This window comes from Dictyostelium discoideum (assembly GCF_000004695.1).
Source record: "Dictyostelium discoideum AX4 chromosome 1 chromosome, whole genome shotgun sequence".
Lineage (NCBI taxonomy): Eukaryota > Evosea > Eumycetozoa > Dictyosteliales > Dictyosteliaceae > Dictyostelium > Dictyostelium discoideum.
Genome location: NC_007087.3, coordinates 1,266,772 through 1,286,569, shown reverse-complemented (window position 1 = coordinate 1,286,569; position 19,798 = coordinate 1,266,772). Strand labels below are relative to the sequence as shown.

The window sequence follows — 19,798 nt, the reverse complement described above, 5'->3', positions numbered from 1 at the left end:
TTAAAAAAATATACATATTAGTAAAATTTTATACACACATTTTAATTATTAATAAAAAAAAAAAAAAAAAAAAAAAAAAAAAAAAAAAAAAAAAAAAAAAAAAACATTACAAGCTTTTAATGATTTTGAAATTCTTTCATCATTTTCAGAAATTTTTAATTTTCTCTTTTTTTCTCTTTTTTCTTCTAAATTTTCAATATGTTCTTTTTTGAAAGGTTCTTCATTTGATGGATCAGTAAATATTGATAAATAATCTCTTAATCCAGTATATGGAGGTAAATTTGATGGTGGTGGTGGTGGTAAAAATGGTGGTGGATGTCTTGGATTAAACATAATCTTTAAATTGGGTGGTAAAAATGCCATTTTTTATTATTATTATTATTATTATCTTTTTTTTTTTTTTTTATTATCTTTTTTTTTTTTTTTTATTTATTTATTTTTTTTTTTTAAAATTTATAGTTTTATTAAAATTATGGTTTTTATTTTTATTTTTTTATTTTATTTTATTTTATTTTATTGGATAAATTATTTTCTTTTGATGGAAAAAAAGAAATAAAAACAAATAATAAAAAAAAAGACACAAAATTTTGAATTTGATATCGTTAAAATTTAAAAAATATTTTTTTTTTTTTTTTTCATAAATTTTTTATTTTTTTTTAAAAAAAAAAAAAAAAAAAAAAAAAAAAAAAAAAAAAAAAAAAGTTGAATTTTTTTTTTTTATTATTTTTTTGATTTTAAAAATTTCAAGTGTTTGATGTGTGGTCCATGTTATGTTTTTAAAAAAAAAACAGGATCTTTTGAAATTCAATCACTTCCACAATTGACCCAAATTAAAAAAATAAAAATTAAAAGAAAAAAAAAAAAGATAACTTTTTTAATTTATTGTTTTTAGGTTTTGTTTTAATTTGTGAATAATGGGTTTATTAATTTTTTTTTTTTTTTTTTTTTTTTTTTTTTTTTTTTTTTTTTTTTTTTTTTCATTCTTTAAAAATATTTTTAATAAAAGATAAATAAACAAATGAATAAAGAAATTAATTAATTATAAAATAATAAATAATAAATTATGTAATTTTTAGTTTGGGTCTTTTGGGTTTTATAAGGTAAGCATTATTTAATTGGTTGAAAAAAAAATAATAATATAAAAAAGGATTTTGTTTTTTTTTTTTTTTTTATATTTTATTTTATTTTTTAATCTACAATTCTTTGGGTGAAGATTAATAGTGAAAAAGAAGTTTATACATATTCAACCAAAAAAACTTGAAAAATATTGGTTAAAGTTAACCTAAAACAAATCTTTTCAATTCATTTATATTAATATAAAAATAACATAGTCAGTAGTAGTAGTAGTAGTAGTAGTAGTAGTAGTGAATATGGTAGTTATAATTATAGATATGACAATGATAGTTGTTTTTAATGCAAATAGGTTGGCCATCAAAATATAGTATTTTTTCAATTGTTGGAATTTGTATTGGTGGTGGTGGTGGTGATGATTTTCATTAATCCAAATTAAAGATCAAAGAAAAATGTATTCATCATATAAATAATATAGTTCCTTTTATTGGATATAAAAGTAGAGTTTGTGAATATGAAAATTGTAATAATGTGGTGAATGTTCAAATGGTTATTGTTACCATCATGATTGGATTAATGTTTGAATCGTGAAGGAATCTTTGACTAATGTTTTATTAAAATAATTTGTAAGATATGTTTTTTGGAATCTTTCAAATATTACAAGCCAAAACATTGGTTTTCAATAGAGGTATAGCTAACCAATGTTTTGAGTTTCAATATTTATAAAAATGAATGTCTAACAAATCATTTGAATGAGACTTTGGTCAATTATTTTTGCACGATCCAAACATTAATCGATATGGACAAACCATATTATTAGTATTTATATTCACACCACCACCACATGATTGAATCAGGTTACAAAAAATACATTTTATTCAAACTCAAGAATACCCAACAATTGTACCAGATAATAATGGATAATACTGATGGTGATTAATATTTTTTGGCTAATCGATCCAATTTAAAAATTAATTGAAAAAATTAAAAATTAATATAATAAACTTTAATAATAAAAAATAAAAATTGTTTTTTCAATTTAGAAATATATATTAAAATTATAAATTATATAACAATTGTCTTTTTATTGTTTTCCTTTTAGAATTAATTAGTTTATATATTTTTTTTTTTTTTTTTTTTTTTGCACACAGCGCGGAAAAAAAAAAAAAAAAAAAGTTTTTTTTAGCACACTTTAATTTTAAAATATCTCTCTTTTAAAATTTTTTTTTTTTATAGATTGATTGGTCCCAAAAAAAAAAAAAAAAAAAAAAAAAAAAAAATAGATTTCGATTTAAGTTTGGGTGCCGCACATAAAAAATTAAAGTGAAAAAAAAAAAAAAATTAAACTCAAAAAACCTTACTTATACCACTAAAAAAAAATGAAATTTAAAAAAAAAATAAAATGAAATTTAAAAAAAAAATAAAAGAAAAGTCATGTGATTTGAAATAAATTTTCTAAAAAATTTCGATTGGTAAAAAATTTTTTTTTTTGAAAATGGTGAGAATGATTGTATTTAAAGGATAATTTTTTTAGAATTTTTTTTTTTTTTACTATTAACTTTTAAAAGTTTTTTTTTAAATAATAGATAATAAATAATAAATAATAAATATAATTTTTTTAAGCGCTCTCTTTTTAATATATATATATAAAAATAATAAAGTAAGTAGTTTTTATTTTTTTTTTTTTTTATAACATTCAAAAAAAAATAAAATAAAAAAAAATTCATTTTTTTATAAAATCAAAATTATTATTTTTTATTTTATTTAAAAATAAATTAAAAGAACAAAAAAGGAAAAATAAAAAAGGAAGATCATTTATTTAAGTTACGTGACAAGAACTACGAAATTTTCCCCTTAGATCTTCATGTTTATTTTTATTTAATTTTTATTTTTATTTTTATTTTTAAAAATTTTATTTTTTTTTATTTTTTATTTTTTTTTTTTTCAGTTTTTTTTTTTTTTTTAATTTTTTTTTTTGAGTTCACCCACTGCCCAAAAAAAATATTTAAAAATATTTCATTTTTTTTTTCTTTTTTACTTCACATTTAGGTCCTATATTCTAATTCATAATTAATTTTATTTGTTTTTTTTTGTAGAACATAAAAAAATGGCTGAATCACAAGTTGAACGTTTCACATTCCAAGTAAGTATTTATTTTTTTTTTTAAAAAAAATAAAAAAAAAATAATGATTATTATTTTAAAAAAATAATTATTTACGTAAAAAAAAACTAATTAATTTTCCTTTTTTTTTTTTTTTTTTTTTCCTAATCAATTTTAATTTTTATTTAAAAATAGGCTGAAATTAATCAGCTTATGTCCCTTATTATTAATACTTTTTATTCAAATAAAGAAGTATTTTTAAGAGAATTGATTTCAAATGCATCTGATGTAAGTTTAAATTTTTTTTTTTTTTTTTTTTTTTCATTTATTTATTTATTAGCCATTTAATATTTAAAAATTAATATATACTATATTGATATTAATATATTTTTTATTTTTTAATATTTTTTAATATTTTTTTTAAAAAAAAATAGGCCTTAGATAAAATTCGTTACCAATCATTAACTGATGCATCAGTTTTGGAATCAAAAACTGAACTCGAAATTAAAATTATTCCAGATAAGACTGCCAAAACTCTTACACTCATTGATAGTGGTATTGGTATGACCAAAACCGATATGGTAAAGAATTTAGGTACTATTGCTCGTTCAGGTACTAAAAACTTTATGGAACAATTACAAAGTGGTGCCGCTGATATCAGTATGATTGGTCAATTTGGTGTTGGTTTCTACTCTGCTTACTTAGTTGCCGATACTGTTATTGTTCACTCTAAAAACAATGATGATGAACAATACGTTTGGGAATCAAGTGCTGGTGGTGAATTTACCATTGCTCTCGATCATACCGAACCATTAGGTCGTGGTACTAAGATTGTTTTACACATGAAAGAAGATCAACTCGATTATTTAGATGAAACTAAAATCAAAAATCTCGTAAAGAAACACTCTGAATTCATTCAATATCCAATTAGTCTCTTAACCATTAAAGAAAAAGAAGTTGATGAAGAAACCACTGCCAAAGAAGGTGAAGAAGAATCAACTGATGCTAAAATCGAAGAGATTGAAGAAGAAAAAGAAAAGAAGAAAGTTAAAGTTCAAGAAAAAGAATGGGATGTCCTCAACAAAACTAAACCACTCTGGACTCGTAATCCATCAGATGTCACCAAAGAAGAATATAACAGTTTCTATAAATCAATCTCAAATGATTGGGAAGAACCATTAGCTGTTAAACACTTCTCTGTTGAAGGTCAACTCGAATTCAAAGCTATCCTCTTTGTACCAAAGAAAGCTCCATTCGATTTATTCGAAAGTAAAAAGAAAGCCAACAACATTAAACTCTACGTTAAAAGAGTTTTCATTATGGATAACTGTGCTGATATCATTCCAGAATACTTAAACTTTGTTCGTGGTATTGTTGACTCAGAAGATCTTCCATTAAACATTTCTCGTGAAACCCTCCAACAAAATAAAATTCTCACTGTTATCCGTAAGAATCTCGTCAAGAAATGTATTGAACTCTTTAATGAAATCGCTGAAAACTCTGAAGATTATAAAAAATTCTATGAAGCTTTCTCAAAGAATCTTAAACTCGGTGTTCATGAAGATAGTCAAAACAGAGAGAAATTCGCTGATCTCCTCCGTTACCAAACCTCAAAATCTGGTGATGAATTAGTTACTCTCAAAGAATATGTTGGTCGTATGAAAGAAGGTCAAAATGAAATTTACTATATCACTGGTGAATCTAAAAAAGCTGTTGAAAACTCTCCATTCATTGAAGGTCTCAAGAAGAAGAATCTTGAAGTCATTTACATGTGTGACCCAATTGATGAATATGCTGTTCAACAATTAAAAGAATATGACGGTAAGAAATTAGTATCAATTACCAAAGAAGGTTTGAAATTAGATGAAACCGAAGATGAAAAGAAAAAAGCTGAACAAGATAAAGCTGCCAATGAAGAATTACTCAAACAAGTTAAAGATGTATTGGGTGATAAAGTTGAAAAGGTAGTTCTCTCAACTCGTCTTGCCAACTCACCATGTGTTTTAGTTACCTCTGAATATGGTTGGTCAGCAAACATGGAACGTATCATGAAAGCTCAAGCTCTCCGTGACTCTTCAATGTCATCATACATGTCATCAAAGAAAACTTTAGAATTAAATCCAGATCACCCAATCGTTAGAGATTTAGCCAAAAAAGCCGCCGAAAAAAGTAAAACTTTCAAAGACTTTGTTTACTTATTATATGAAACTGCTCTCTTAACTTCAGGTTTCTCATTAGATGAACCATCATCATTTGCTTCACGTATTCATCGTATGATTAAATTAGGTTTAAGCATTCAAGATGATTCATCAGCAACAACTGAAGAATCAACAAACACAACAACCAGTGATGATATTCCACCATTAGAAGAAAACGATGAACCATCTGAAATGGAAAAAGTCGACTAGATTTAATTACTAGCCCTTTTGCTATCAATTTTTTGGAATATTGTTATATTATTATAATAAAATAAATTTTAAAAAAAATCTTCAAATATATAAAAAAATACTTATATCTTTTTTTTTTTTTTTTTTTTTTTTTTTCTGTAAAAATTTCATGACAATATTTTTTCCGCCACCATTCAAATATATAAAAAATACTTGAATCTTTTTTTTTTACATTAAAAAAATTGTCGATTGACGAAATTATTACTGGCCGTTTTGCTACCAATTTTGGTTAAAAATCTCCAATATTCTGTTCATTAGTTGTGTTTTTTTATAATTTTATGTTGGTTAATTAATTAAATTTAGTTTTTAAACAAAAATGGAAAACCAATACATGCAATGAATTGAAAATTTCATACTTTTATTTCACTATTTGAAATGATTATTTATTCTTTATGGAAATTGAAATTTCAGATATGAATTTTGGTTCAAAAATTCCTTCTGGTGTACACCATGATACTTTACATTTATTTTCTGTTATACAACCACAATCACAAATATCACCTGGAATTTGAGTATTAATACATTGGCCATTGGTAGAATGACATTGGATCGAAATATATGGATTACTTGTATGTAAATTCACCAGTTGATTTAATTAACCAGTAACTCTACCACAAGCTCCATTAGTTTGGTAAGTGAAATGAAATTTGATTGTACATTGGATTGGTGTATCATCAAATTTCATGGATACCACCAAGATCAATAACTAATTTTTCATTAATAAGTACCCTTTTTTTTTTAAAAAAAAAAAAAATTACAAATAGTAAAATAAATAGTAACAAAAATAATCAAAAATAAAAAAAAAAAAAATTTTATTAATATTAATTAAAATATTTTTTATAAATAATTTTTTAATTTTTTAATTTTTTTTTTTAATAATTACTTACCAAACTTCATGGTCAGTTTGGAGATTAAAAAGTTCTGAACCTTGATAAGTAAAAGCAGAGTTCATTTTCATACAAAAATGATAATTATGATATATAGTACCATTAAAAAAAATTCTTTTTTTTTGGTCAATATCAAAACCTCGACCATCAACTATATTATTTTATTAATATTTTGAATTTGTATTTTTTTAAAAATTAAAATTTATTTCCTTACTAGGGAAAAAGTTTTCATTATTATAAACATATGTATTTCTATTTTTATCATATTTTAAAACTAATTCAAAATCATATGGATAATTGTCACCTAGTAAACTTGAATCAAATTGTGGAGTAAAAAAGTATTGGAATAATGACGGATTCAAAATATGACCTGCATCATTTGAACCAATTGATGTCGAAACTAATTCAGGTACACGAGTTGTTGAATTTAAAGTTGATTTAACTAAACCAGTAACTCTACCACCAGTTCCATTAGTTTGGAAATTATTATTATAACCTGGGAATTGATCATAAAGTTCAACATTAAATGTTAAAATGTCTTGATAAGCTAAAAAAAAAAAACAAAAAAAAAAATTAGTTAAAGAGCAGTAATAATTTTAAAAATAATTTTTAAAAAATAAAATTGTAAAACTATACCTTGTGAAAAAATCACTGTAGATAATAAAAATATAATACTGATAATTTCATTATAAATATTATTTAGTTTAATATAAATAAATTTAATTTTTTTTTTTTTTTTTTTTTTTTGCTTTAAATAAATCAATTTAAAATAAAATTTTTCTATACTAAATAAATTTAATTATTATTTTTTTTTCTTACATATGGATTTCCAAAATTTAGTTTAAAAAAACATCAAGTTAAAAAAAAAAAAATAAATATCTTACAACCCATAATTCAACCCCTCCCCACATCTCACACAAAAAAGGTCATGATGAGGTAACTTTAATTAGTGACTTGAACAAATTGTCCCAAGTGAACAAAAATTTCAATTCTTGTCACATCTTGTTAAATTTTTTTTAATTAATAAATATTTAAAATTATTAAAAAAATAAAAATAATTAAAATTGTAAAAAATAATTAGTAAATTAAATTATGAAATTAAAAATTAAATTTCAAATTCAAATATCATTTTAATTTTTATTTGTTTTAATTATTTTAATAATTTCTTATTTTTATTTATTTTTTTTTAAAATATTAATTTGAACATTGATTACAACTTAAACATTGTGGTGCGGTCATATGAGAGATAATACCAGTACATGGATCGCATGAATCTAATGTACAAGAGTTATTATCATCAATTTCAGATTTGAATTTTGGTTGACAAATACCTTCTGGTGTACACCATGATACTTTACATTTATTTTCTGGAATACCACAACCACAATCACAAATATCACCTGGAATTTGAGTTTCATAACATTGACCGTTAGTAGCATTACATTGAGTTGAAATACATGGATTACTACTTGGTGTACAAATAATTGGATCATATGTAAATTCACCAGTTGATGAATTACAACGTGCAATTGAACATAAATGTAAACCAGCTAATGGATCTTCGAGTGGAGTTGTAATACATGAACCAGTTAATGAATCACATGATACGACATGACATTTATCTTCACTTGGTTTACATTTATCTTCTTTAATACAACCAACACCTCCATTTGAATCACATGAATAAATTTTACATTTATCAACTTGACCATCTAATTCAATTCCACAGTCATTTGATGATTTTGGAACACAAGTACCATTTGATGAACATTGATTTTGAATATTACAAACATTTGAATTACAAATACTTTCATATTGACAACCAACAGTAGAATTACAACCAATTGTTGATAAACATTCAGAACTTCTATCAAGACATGGAATTGGAATTGGATCGAAATTACCAGTTGATGAATTACATTGATAATTGAAACAAATATCAATTGGATTTGTATTAATTTTTGGTGTATGAATACAATAATCAGAGATTGAACCTGAACCAATAGTTGTGTTTGCTGGTGGACATGAATCAATTGTACATTGATTATTATCATTACAAGTTGTTAATGGATTACAACATGAACTACCATCACCTTGACAAACTCCACAATAATCTTCAAATGGACAAACAAATAATAAATTGGTTTCAATTTTAATTGTACTACCAACTTTTTTTTAAAAAAAAAAAAATTAAATAAAAAAATTAATAAAATAAATTAATAGGTTTTTTTTTTTAAAAAAAATAAAAAATAATAAAACTTACCAGTTTGACGTTCACAAAAGAATAAATCAAAATTATAAGAATTACCAATTGTTAAACCTAATGTTGTTGCATCAACACTTGCAGCTAATGGACCATGTACACCACCAAGATCAATAACTAATTTGTTATTAATAAATACCCTTTTAAAATAAAAAAATAAAATTAAAAATAGTTATAATAATAAATAAAAAATTAATACTAATTTTTTTTTTTTTTTTTTTTTTTTTTTTTTTTTAAAAAATTACTTACCAAACATCATCATCACCTTGGAAATTAAATACTTCATAACCTTTATAAGTAAAAACAGTATTCATTTTCATACAAAAATGATAATTATGATATGTAGCACCATTTAAATAAATTCTTTTTGCTGGATCAACATCAAGACCTTGATTATCAACTATATTATTTTATTAATTTTAATTTTATATTTTATTGTAATTTTATATTAATATAAATTTTATATTATTTTTTTTATAAAAAAACAAATTTGTTATTAATTTACTTACTTGGGAAAAAGTTTTGATTATTATAGACATAAATATTTCTAGTAGTATCATAAGTGAAAACTAAATCAAGACTTAATGGTGAATTTTGACCTGGTAAACTTGAATCTTGTTGTGGACTGAAAAAGTATGGGAATAATGATGGGTTCAATATAAGACCTACTCCATTTAAACCACCAGTAGCTGTTGAAACCAATTCAGGTACACGAGTTGTTGAATTTAAAGTTGATTTAATTAAACCAGTAACTCTTGCACCAGCACCATTAGTTTGGAAATTATTATTATAGCCTGGGAATTGATCATAAACTTGAACAGTAAATGTTAAAGTTGCTGGATTAGCTAATTTTTAAAAAAAAAGAAAAAAAAAAGAAAATAAAATATAAAAAATTAGTTTTAATATTAGTTTTTATAAAAATAATTTGAAAAAACAATATTATTTTATTTACTTTGTGAATAAATCACTGTAGCTAATAAAAATGTAATTAATACTGATAATAATTTCATTTTAAATATTATTGTTTAGTTTTTTATTTTAAAACAAACTGAATTTTTTTTTTTTTTACTAAACTATTTATACTAAACTAAATTAACAGTTTTTTTTTTTTTTTTAAAATATAATTAAAATTAATTTTAATTAACCAATCAAAACTTTAAAATTATTTATTTTAATTTTTTTTTTTTTAAAAATCTTCAGTATGTTCAACCTTTACTTTTTTTTTTTTCAAATAATATATCAATTTAATAGAATAATTTTTTATCTTTGGAAACAAAGTTTTTTTTTTATTTTTTTTCACAATCATTGGTTATTTTTAATTTTTTTTTATCAAATTCTAAATATCTCCACTTATTTTTTAAAACACCCCAATGTTCAAACTAAAAAAAAAAAAACGATTTCTTTTTTTTTTTCAAATTACTTAATAAACAAAAATTAAAAACAAAAAAAAAAAAAAAAAAAGAAGTGATTTAATTTTGTATTAGATTTTTTTAAAAAAAAAAACCGTCCAACATCAATATTGATCATAATTCATGGCGATCTTTTTTTTTTTTTTTTTTTTTTTTTTTTTTTTTTTTTGAAAAAATCTAAAAAAAGCCGTGATTTAATTTTTTTTGATTTTTTTTAATAAAAAAAAAACCGTCTGGAAACTTTATATGAAACATCGCCCTTTTTTTTGGTATTTAAGATTTTGTATATTAAAAAAAAAAAAAAATAATTTGTTATCGACTTTAAAAATATTCTTTTTTTTTAATGAGAAATACGGTGTGATCACACTTCATTGCCATCTTTTTTTTTTTTTTTTTAAAATTAAAAAAAAAAAATTTTGGGTTTCAAAAAATAATGTTTTTAATTTTTAAAGTGTCCATTATTTATTATTTTTATAATTATCATTATTAATTTTTAATTCAAATTCCATTATTTTCTAATTGATTTAATTTTTTAAACATTTTTTTTTTTTTTTTTTTTTTTTTTTTTTTAATTTAATTATATTTTTTTTATTTTTAAAATTACCTACAAAATAATTCTATTGAAACTAAAGTTTCAAACAAAATTAAATAAAAAAACTAATCATTAATATTAAAATGGATATTGTAATGAGATCTAGTATCTCAAGGAGAAGCAACTAACAATTGGGCTATTATTTAAAAAAAAAAAAAAAATTAAAATAGATATTGATTTCATTTATCTGAGAATCGAACCTACAATAAAATTAAAGTCAAGTGTTCAATTCTTGTCACAATTTTTTTAAAAAATTTTATTTTTTTTTTTTTTTTTTTTTTTTTTTTTTTCATCTTTGGTGGCTTGTTAGGTCTATTTCCTAAGGCGTAGCCCTTTAAAGAATTTTTTTTCAAATTTTTACTAACTTTCCAACCCCGATAATAATTTCTTTTATGAATCTACAGGAATAGACTTTATTTAATTCTTCCACCTGCACAAGAACTACCATCACCTAAACAAACTCCACAAAAATCTCTAAATGGACATGAATAAGTTATATCTATTTCAATTTTAAGTTTACTACCAACTTTTTTAAAAAAATTAATTATATAGTAAAATTAGTTTTATAAAAATAGTAAAAATTAAAAAAAATACAAATAAAAAAATTAAAAATTATGGTTTAATTTATTTTTTACATTATTTATCCAATTCAAAAAAAATTTTTTTTTATATTATTTTTTTTTTTTTTTTTTATTTTTTTTTTTAAATAATATAACTTACCAGTTTGACGATTACAAAAGAATAAATCAAAATTATATATACGACCAATAGTTAAACCTAAAGTTTTTGTATTAATTCTTTCAGCTATTGGACCATGTATACCACCAAGATCAATAACTAATTTATTATTAATAAATGCCCTATTAAAATCAAAAAAAAAAAAAAAAAAAAAAAAAAAAAAAAAAAAAAAAAATAAGTAATAATAAAAATAAAAATATAAAAATTATAATTATAATATTAATAAATAATTAAAAAATTATATTATTAATATTTATCACTTAAAATATTATTTATTATTGATTTTATAATTTTATAGTTTTTTTTTTAAAACAATTACTTACCAAACTTCATGGTCAGTTTGGAAATTGAAATATTCTGAACCTTGATAGGTAAAAGCAGAATTAATTTTCATACAAAAATGATAATTATGATAGGTTGCACCATTTAAATTAATTCTTTTTTCTGGGTCAATATCAAAACCTTTACGATCAACTATATTATTTTATTAATATTTTAAATTTGTATTTTATTAAAAATTAAAATTTATTTACTTACTTGGGAAAAAATCTTCATTATTATAAACATATGTATTTCTATTTTTATCATATGTGAAAACTAAATCAAAAGAATAAGGATTATTTTCAGCTGGTAAACTTGAATTTATTTGTGGACTGAAAAAGTATTGGAATAATGATGGATTCAAAATATGACCTGCATCATTTAAACCACCATTTGATGTTGAAACTAATTCAGGTACACGAGTCGTTGAATTTAAAGTTGATTTAACTAAACCAGTAACTCTAGCCCCAGTTACATTAGTTTGGAAATTATTGTTATAGCCTGAGAATTGGTCATACAGTTGAACAGAATATGTTATAGTTGCTGGATTAGCTAATTTTTTTTATAAAAAAAAAAAAAAAAAAAATAAAAAAAAAAAAAAAAAAAAATTAGTAAAAATAGTTTATAAAATAATAATTTTTTAAAAAAATAATATTGTAAAATTATACCTAGTGAATAAATCACTGTAGATAATAAAAATGTAATTAATACTGATAATAAGTTATTATTCATTATATATATATTATTTAGTTTGATATAAATAATCTGAAATTTTTTTTTTTTTTTTTTTTTTTTTTTTCTATCACTGTGCTTTAAATAAACCAATTTAAAATAATTTAATTATTATCAATTTTTTTTTTTTTTTTTTATTTTTTTTCTTAATTTTTTTTTTTCCCACTTATGGGTTTCCCAACTTAAAAAAAAAAGTTTAAGTTAAAAAAAAAAAAAACCATCAAATTAAAAAAAAAAAAAAAACTGTCTTACAACCCTTAATTCAATCCCACCCCACATCTCACCTAAAAAATATCATGATGGGGTAACTTTAATTAGTGACTTGACCAAATTGTGCCAAAAATTTCAATTCTTGTCACATCTTGTTAAATATTATTTAATTAAAAAAATAATTATTAATTATGGTTTTAATTTTTAAAAATATTTAAAAAAATAAAAATGATTAAAATTGTTAGAATTAATAGTGATTTTAGAATTTAAATTTAAAACCTAAATATCATTTTAATGTTTATTTGTTTTAATTATTTTAATTATTTCTCATTTTTATTTTATTTTTTAAAAATTAATTTGAACATTGATTACAACTTAAACATTGTGGTGCGGTCATATGAGAGATAATACCAGTACATGGATCGCATGAATCTAATGTACAAGAGTTATTATCATCAATTTCAGATTTGAATTTTGGTTGACAAATACCTTCTGGTGTACACCATGATACTTTACATTTATTTTCTGGAATACCACAACCACAATCACAAATATCACCTGGAATTTGAGTTTCATAACATTGACCGTTAGTAGCATTACATTGAGTTGAAATACATGGATTACTACTTGGTTTACATTTATCTTCTTTAATACAACCAACACCTCCATTTGAATCACATGAATAAATTTTACATTTATCAACTTGACCATCTAATTCAATTCCACAGTCATTTGATGATTTTGGAACACAAGTACCATTTGATGAGCATTGATTTTGAATATTACAAACATTTGAATTACAAATACTTTCATATTGACAACCAACAGTAGAATTACAACCAATTGTTGATAAACATTCAGAACTTCTATCAAGACATGGAATTGGAATTGGATCGAAATTACCAGTTGATGAATTACATTGATAATTGAAACAAATATCAATTGGATTTGTATTAATTTTTGGTGTATGAAAACAATAATTAGGGATTGAACCTGGACCAATAATTGTATTTGCTGATGGACATGAATCAATTGTACATTGATTATTATCATTACAAGTTGTTAATGGATTACAACATGAACTACCATCACCTTGACAAACTCCACAATAATCTTTAAATGGACAATAAAATAATAAATTGGTTTCAATTTTAATTGTGCTACCAACTAAAAAAATAATTTTTATAAATATTTATAAAATAAAATAAAATTACCTTTTTTTTAAAAAAAAAATAAAAAATAATAAAACTTACCAGTATGACGTTCACAAAAGAATAGATCAAAATTATAAGAATTACCAATTGTTAAACCTAAAGTCATTGTATCTACACTTGTACCAATTGGACTATGTAAACCACCAAGGTCAATAACTAATTTATTATTAATAAATACCCTTTTTTTTTAAAAATAAAAAAAATAAAAAAAATAATAATAATTAAAATAATAAAAAATAAAATAAAAATCATGTTAATATTATTAATTATTTAAAATATATTTTTTTTTAAATAATTACTTACCAAACATCATCATCACCTCGGAAATTAAATACTTCATAACCTTTATAAGTAAAAACAGTATTCATTTTCATACAAAAATGATAATTATGATATGTTTTTTTCTCATTTAAATAAATTCTTTTTGCTGGATCAACATCAAAACCTTGATTATCAACTATAATATTAAATTAAAATTTAATCAATATTAAAATTTTTAAAAAATAAAATTATTATAATTTATTTACTTACTTGGGAAAAAGTTTTGATTATCATAAACATAAATTTTTCTAGTTGTATCATATGTGAAAATTAAATCAAGACTTAATGGTGAATTTTGACCTGGTAAACTTGAATCTTGTTGTGGACTGAAAAAGTATGGGAATAATGATGGGTTTATAATCCCACCATTAATATTTTTAACAATACGAGCTTCTGTTGAAACCAATTCAGGTACACGCGATGTTGAATTTAAAGTTGATTTAATTAAACCGGTAATAGCATTACCTAATCCAGGTTCAAAATTATTATTAAAACCTGGGAATTGATCATAAACTTGAACAGTAAATTTTAAAGTTGCTGGACTGGCTAATTTTATTTTTTTAAAAAAAAAATTAAAGAAATAAAAAAAAAAAAAAAAAAAAAAAAAATTTGTTTGGCTAATTAGTTTCAAATTTAGTTTATAAAATTAATAAAAATCAAATTGTAAAATTTTTTTTACTTTGTGAATAAATCACTGTAGCTAATAAAAATGTAATTAATACTGATATTAATTTCATTTTAAATTTATTATAAAAACTTATAAATTAATAAAATAATTTTTAATTTTATTTTATTTTATTTTATTTTATTTTTTTTTTTAATTTTTTTTTTTTATTTTATTTTTTTATTTTTGTTTTAACTCTTATTTTTTTTTTTTTAATTTAAAAGTTTAACTTTTAACCTTAAATTTATACTTTTTTTTTTTTTTTTTTTTTTAATTTTTTTATATTAAAAAAAAAAAAAAAAAAAACAAAACTGCTAGGTATTGTCCTATTTTAAAAAATAAATAAAAATATTCTTAAATTTTTACATCCTGTCAAAATATTTTAAAAAAAAAAGTAATTGTTTTTTTGATTTAAAACTTTTTTTTTTTTTTTTGTGTATTTTTGGGTGGTTTATTTTTGTGTCCCCATATAAATAAAAATAAAACCTGTTGTTTTTTATAGAAAGATATTTTTTATTATTCTTTTTTATATTATTTTGGTTATATTATAATATTTTGAAAAAACAACAAAAAAAAAAAAAAAAAATTATTTTTTTTGAGCATTTTTTAATTTTATAGCTAATTCATTTTCCACTCTTTTCTTTCTATATATTAATAAACCAATACCAAATATGGTTGCTACGCCAACAATTGAAATAATAACAGCAATTATTGTTGTTTTTGGTACTCCTTTATCAACTGATTCATTTATAATATTTCCATCACTATCAGTTTTACATGATGATTTATGATCAATTGATAATAATGCTGAAAAATCTTTTTTTTTTTTTTTTTTTTATTTTTTTTTTTTTTATTTTTTTTTTTTTCAAAAAATAAAAAATATTAATATAATAATAAATTAAAAAATAAAATAAAATAAAATAATATATTTACCAGGATCAATAATACAAGATTTTGTACAATGTGGTATTGACATTAATAAAGTAATTGAAGTATTATCAGAATTTTTAATTGATTTTGTATCAATTAAAGTTGGTTTACCATTTGATAAAATTCTATTAATAAAACGACCATATAATTGTTTTTTATCTTTTTGAATTATTATATAATTTAATTGTTGTTGATTAAAAGTTTCTAATGATTCTTTTTTACTATTACAATTATTATAATTACTATTATTATTATAATAATAATCATTTATTTTTGTTTCAATTTCCAATTGTAATGTATTTAATTGATTATTAAATTGGTAATTTGTAATATTAATTGAAATTTTAATTGAACCTTTTTCAAGTTTATATTTTGTATCAATAAATTCATATTCTTTATCATTAGTTGATTCTTCAATTGTAAATTCAATAATACCTCTATTACCTGGTATAATTTGTTGAAATTTATATAAATTATTATTATTATTATTATTATTATCAATTAAAACATTCCAATTATTTAAAAGATTAAAAGTTTTATAAATTGAATTATCAAATTTAATTTCAGATAATTTTGTAATTAAAATTTGAAAATTTAAAAAATCTAAAGAAATCGTTGTTGTACCATTATTATCTATTGTTGTATTTGGTTTTATTGATGATGAATTTGAATTAACATTAATACTACTACTACAATCAAAACCTGTCCAACCAATATTACAATTACATAAACCAATAGTTTTATTACATATACCAGATTTTAATTCTGAAAATTGGTTACAATCATTTGGACAATTTAAAATTGTTTCACGAATATGATAAATTTCATTTGATATCCAAATTAAATTATTTTGTGTGAAATTTAATAATTGAATTTTTAAAGAATTTTCAGGAAAACTATTTAATTTACATAAAGCTTGATAATTATTAATTTCAATTATTTCACAAAGTAAATTACCGATTTCAATAGAAGCATTATCATGAACTGGTCCAAATTCACCATACAATGTAACAATACCACCTAATCTATCAACTGAATCAACACTTGAAACAAAATGTACGATTCCATTACACGTACTACCGAAATAGCCATCCAAACATTTACATTTCCCAATATCGTTAGCACAAAATTGATTTTCTAAACATGATTCATTACATTGTATAATTTTAGTTGATTCAATAGTTGGAATAAATGAAATCCGTGTTGACGATATTGTTTCAATTGTTATAATTGAAAATATATATTTATTTTCATTTATTGCGTCAATATCAGTTTTACATAATAAATAATTAAATTTGGAAACTTCTATTAAACATTGATACCCGTTTACTAAAATATTAATAATTGATGAATTGTATGAAAAATAAGAACCAATGAATATAACAGTTCCAGGTAATGAACTAGATGGAATTTGAACTTCTGTAATAATTGGATTCTTTCTTTCAGTTGATAATGTAAAATTATTACCATTACTTGGATAATAAAATTCAAATAATGTTGGTAAGTCATTTAATACAGTTTCATTATTAATACAATTTTTAAATTTTTTATTTGGAATTATAATTTCCCAATCATTTGCAAAAATAAAATCTTGATTTGTTTTAAAATAAACTTTTGAACCTAAATCTAATCCAAAAAAATAAAAACAATTATCATTATTATTAAATATCAAATTTGGTGAAGTTTTACAATAACTAATTTTATTTGTTGTTGTTGGTACAATTAAATTTGGATTATTAATAAATTGATTTGAATTTATTGAATAAAAACACTGTTTTTCATTTTCAAAAATAAAAAAGTAGTGGTTAATTATCATTTTTTTAAATGATTATAAAAAAAAAAAAAAAAAAAATTATACATACAGAAAAACATAATGGTAAATCACCATTTAAATTATTATTTGTTAAATCAATATTTTCTATTTCACACCATGAACTTGGTATTATTCCAGTAATATTATTTTTACTTAAATTTATATGTTTTAAATTTGTTTTACTTCTTTCAAATTCTGGAAGTGTATCACTAATTAAATTATTTGATAAATCTAATATTGAAATTGACATTCCAAAAATTGATAAATCTGGTATATTATTAAAGTTACCATTATTAAATGAACTTTTTTGTTTTGTGTAAATTATTAAAAATAAAAAATTAATAAAATTATTTAAAAAATAAATAATAATAATAAATAATAAAAAAAATAATAATAAATAATTATAATTACAATTGATTAATATTTGAAAATGAATTTTGTAAATTTATAAATGGAAATTTTAAATTAAAATTAAAATTTAAACCTGCATTTGATAATGTTAACTTTTTAATTCCACTATTATTTGTAAATGTTGAAAAATCTAATAAATTTGGAACTTTTGAAAATGGAATTGAAAATTCACTAAAATTTTAAAAATATTAATAATTTTAAATATATATACATATTTATATGGTAAAAATAAAATAATAAAATTACATTTCTTGAGAATTTCTTTCAAAATTAAAAATTTCAACAGGGAATTGAATTTCAAATGAATTTGAAATATTAAATAATTCAAATTTAACTATTGAAATATCTTTAAATGTTATATAATTATTTTTACTTGTTTCTGAATATTGTTTTGTTAAAAATATGTTTCTAAATAAAAAAAATAAAAAAAATAAAAAAAATTAGTAAAAAAAAAAAAAAAAAATAAAAAAAAAAAAAATAAATAAATATAAAAATAAAAAATATGAAAAAAAAAAAATAAATTTAAATATTTACAAAAAATTAATTTTCATTAAATTAAAAGATGGGACATTTGAAGATACTATAGTCCAACTTGACATTGTTTTACTTGACGTTAAATCATTATAATATGTCCAATTTGGATCTGAACCAATATATTTAATTGTTAAATTTTGAACATCACTAAATGAAGAAAAATTAAAATTCATAGTTGATGGTGATTTTCCTATAAAATTACTATTTTTTTTTTTTTTTTTTTTTTTTTTTTTTTTTTTTTTTTTTTTTTTTTTATTTGAATTAATTTTATTATTTTAAAATTTTAATTTATTATGAAAATAAAAAAAAAACAAAAAAACTTACAATATTTTAATTGAAGGATTTAATATTACATTTGAAAATGATATATCATTAGATGGTTCATTTATAAAACTATTTTTTATTTTGGTTAATATATAATTTTTTTTTTTTTAAAAATATTAGTATAAAAAAAAAAAATATATTAATCTTACATTTCATTTATTGGTGAAATTATATATGTACTAAAAAAATGTAATGGCATTTTTGAATGATCTAATTTTCTTTTTTTTTTTTTTTTTTTTTAAATATTAGTTTGGAAAATTTATTAATTAAAAAAAAATAAAAATTATAAAAAAACTTATAATACCATACAAATAAGAAAGTTGTTTAAAACAATTTAAATATGTTACTCCAAATGAATCTGAACCATTAAAATTAATTCTAACAACACTATCACCATTACAAAAGAAATTTTTATTCTCACAAAATTCATATCCATATGTACCATTATAAATAAATGTTGTATCTATTAAAAATTCTGAAATATCATTAGCACAACTATCTAAAAATTATTATAATTATTTTTTATTTTATTTATTTATTAAAATTTATTTTTTTTTAGTTTTTTTTTATTTTTTTATTTATTTTTAATTATTTCAAATGTAATTTTACATTCACTAGTTGATAAATTATTTGATAAAAATGGTTTTACTTTAAAAATTATAAATAAAATTATAATAAATATTAATTTCATTTTATTATAAATTTTAAAAAAAAAAATATAAATAATAAAAAAAATATATAAATATATAGAAAAAAAAAGAAAATATATAAAAAAAAATAAAATAAAATAAAAAAAAAAAAAAAAATCAATTGGCT

The 19,798-nt window shown here is 20.1% G+C and overlaps 6 protein-coding genes and 1 pseudogene across 6 annotated transcripts in view; 1 reads left to right on the top strand and 6 right to left on the bottom strand.

Annotated features, from left to right (window-relative positions):
- Positions 1-363, bottom strand: part of snrp70 (U1 small nuclear ribonucleoprotein 70 kDa protein) — a gene marked incomplete at both ends in the record, with an annotated part of 1,657 nt that extends 1,294 nt beyond the window's left edge. The window contains one exon of the mRNA XM_642391.1: positions 111-363. Within this exon, the coding sequence (XP_647483.1) occupies positions 111-363 (253 nt within the window). The remainder of the gene's footprint in view (positions 1-110) is intronic.
- Positions 364-3,178: 2,815 nt separating this feature from the next.
- On the top strand, positions 3,179-5,580 carry hspD (heat shock protein Hsp90 family protein; the record flags this gene model as incomplete). The annotated part of the gene is made up of 3 exons (XM_642390.1): positions 3,179-3,214; positions 3,368-3,460; positions 3,607-5,580. 3 exons carry the CDS (start codon positions 3,179-3,181, stop codon positions 5,578-5,580), a joined length of 2,103 nt encoding a protein of 700 aa, XP_647482.1.
- A 431-nt stretch (positions 5,581-6,011) lies between these two features.
- On the bottom strand, positions 6,012-7,397 carry DDB_G0268002 (annotated as a pseudogene; the record flags this gene model as incomplete).
- A 303-nt stretch (positions 7,398-7,700) lies between these two features.
- On the bottom strand, positions 7,701-9,779 carry psiB (PA14 domain-containing protein; the record flags this gene model as incomplete). Its single annotated transcript, XM_642387.1, has 5 exons — positions 7,701-8,674; positions 8,770-8,909; positions 9,019-9,169; positions 9,279-9,614; positions 9,722-9,779. 5 exons carry the CDS (start codon positions 9,777-9,779, stop codon positions 7,701-7,703), a joined length of 1,659 nt encoding a protein of 552 aa, XP_647479.1.
- Positions 9,780-11,183: 1,404 nt separating this feature from the next.
- On the bottom strand, positions 11,184-12,561 carry psiS (PA14 domain-containing protein; the record flags this gene model as incomplete). Its single annotated transcript, XM_642386.1, has 5 exons — positions 11,184-11,296; positions 11,491-11,630; positions 11,832-11,982; positions 12,046-12,381; positions 12,498-12,561. The coding sequence occupies 5 exons, from the start codon at positions 12,559-12,561 to the stop codon at positions 11,184-11,186; spliced, it is 804 nt and encodes a 267-aa protein (XP_647478.1).
- Positions 12,562-13,123: 562 nt separating this feature from the next.
- Positions 13,124-15,043, bottom strand: psiE (PA14 domain-containing protein; the record flags this gene model as incomplete). The annotated part of the gene is made up of 5 exons (XM_002649165.1): positions 13,124-13,938; positions 14,025-14,164; positions 14,289-14,442; positions 14,517-14,852; positions 14,986-15,043. The coding sequence occupies 5 exons, from the start codon at positions 15,041-15,043 to the stop codon at positions 13,124-13,126; spliced, it is 1,503 nt and encodes a 500-aa protein (XP_002649211.1).
- A 513-nt stretch (positions 15,044-15,556) lies between these two features.
- DDB_G0295829 (leucine-rich repeat-containing protein) lies at positions 15,557-19,673 on the bottom strand (the record flags this gene model as incomplete). Its single annotated transcript, XM_002649164.1, has 9 exons — positions 15,557-15,786; positions 15,904-17,671; positions 17,763-18,015; positions 18,125-18,295; positions 18,371-18,532; positions 18,659-18,805; positions 18,983-19,051; positions 19,292-19,481; positions 19,592-19,673. 9 exons carry the CDS (start codon positions 19,671-19,673, stop codon positions 15,557-15,559), a joined length of 3,072 nt encoding a protein of 1,023 aa, XP_002649210.1.
- Between the last annotated feature and the right edge of the window lie 125 nt (positions 19,674-19,798).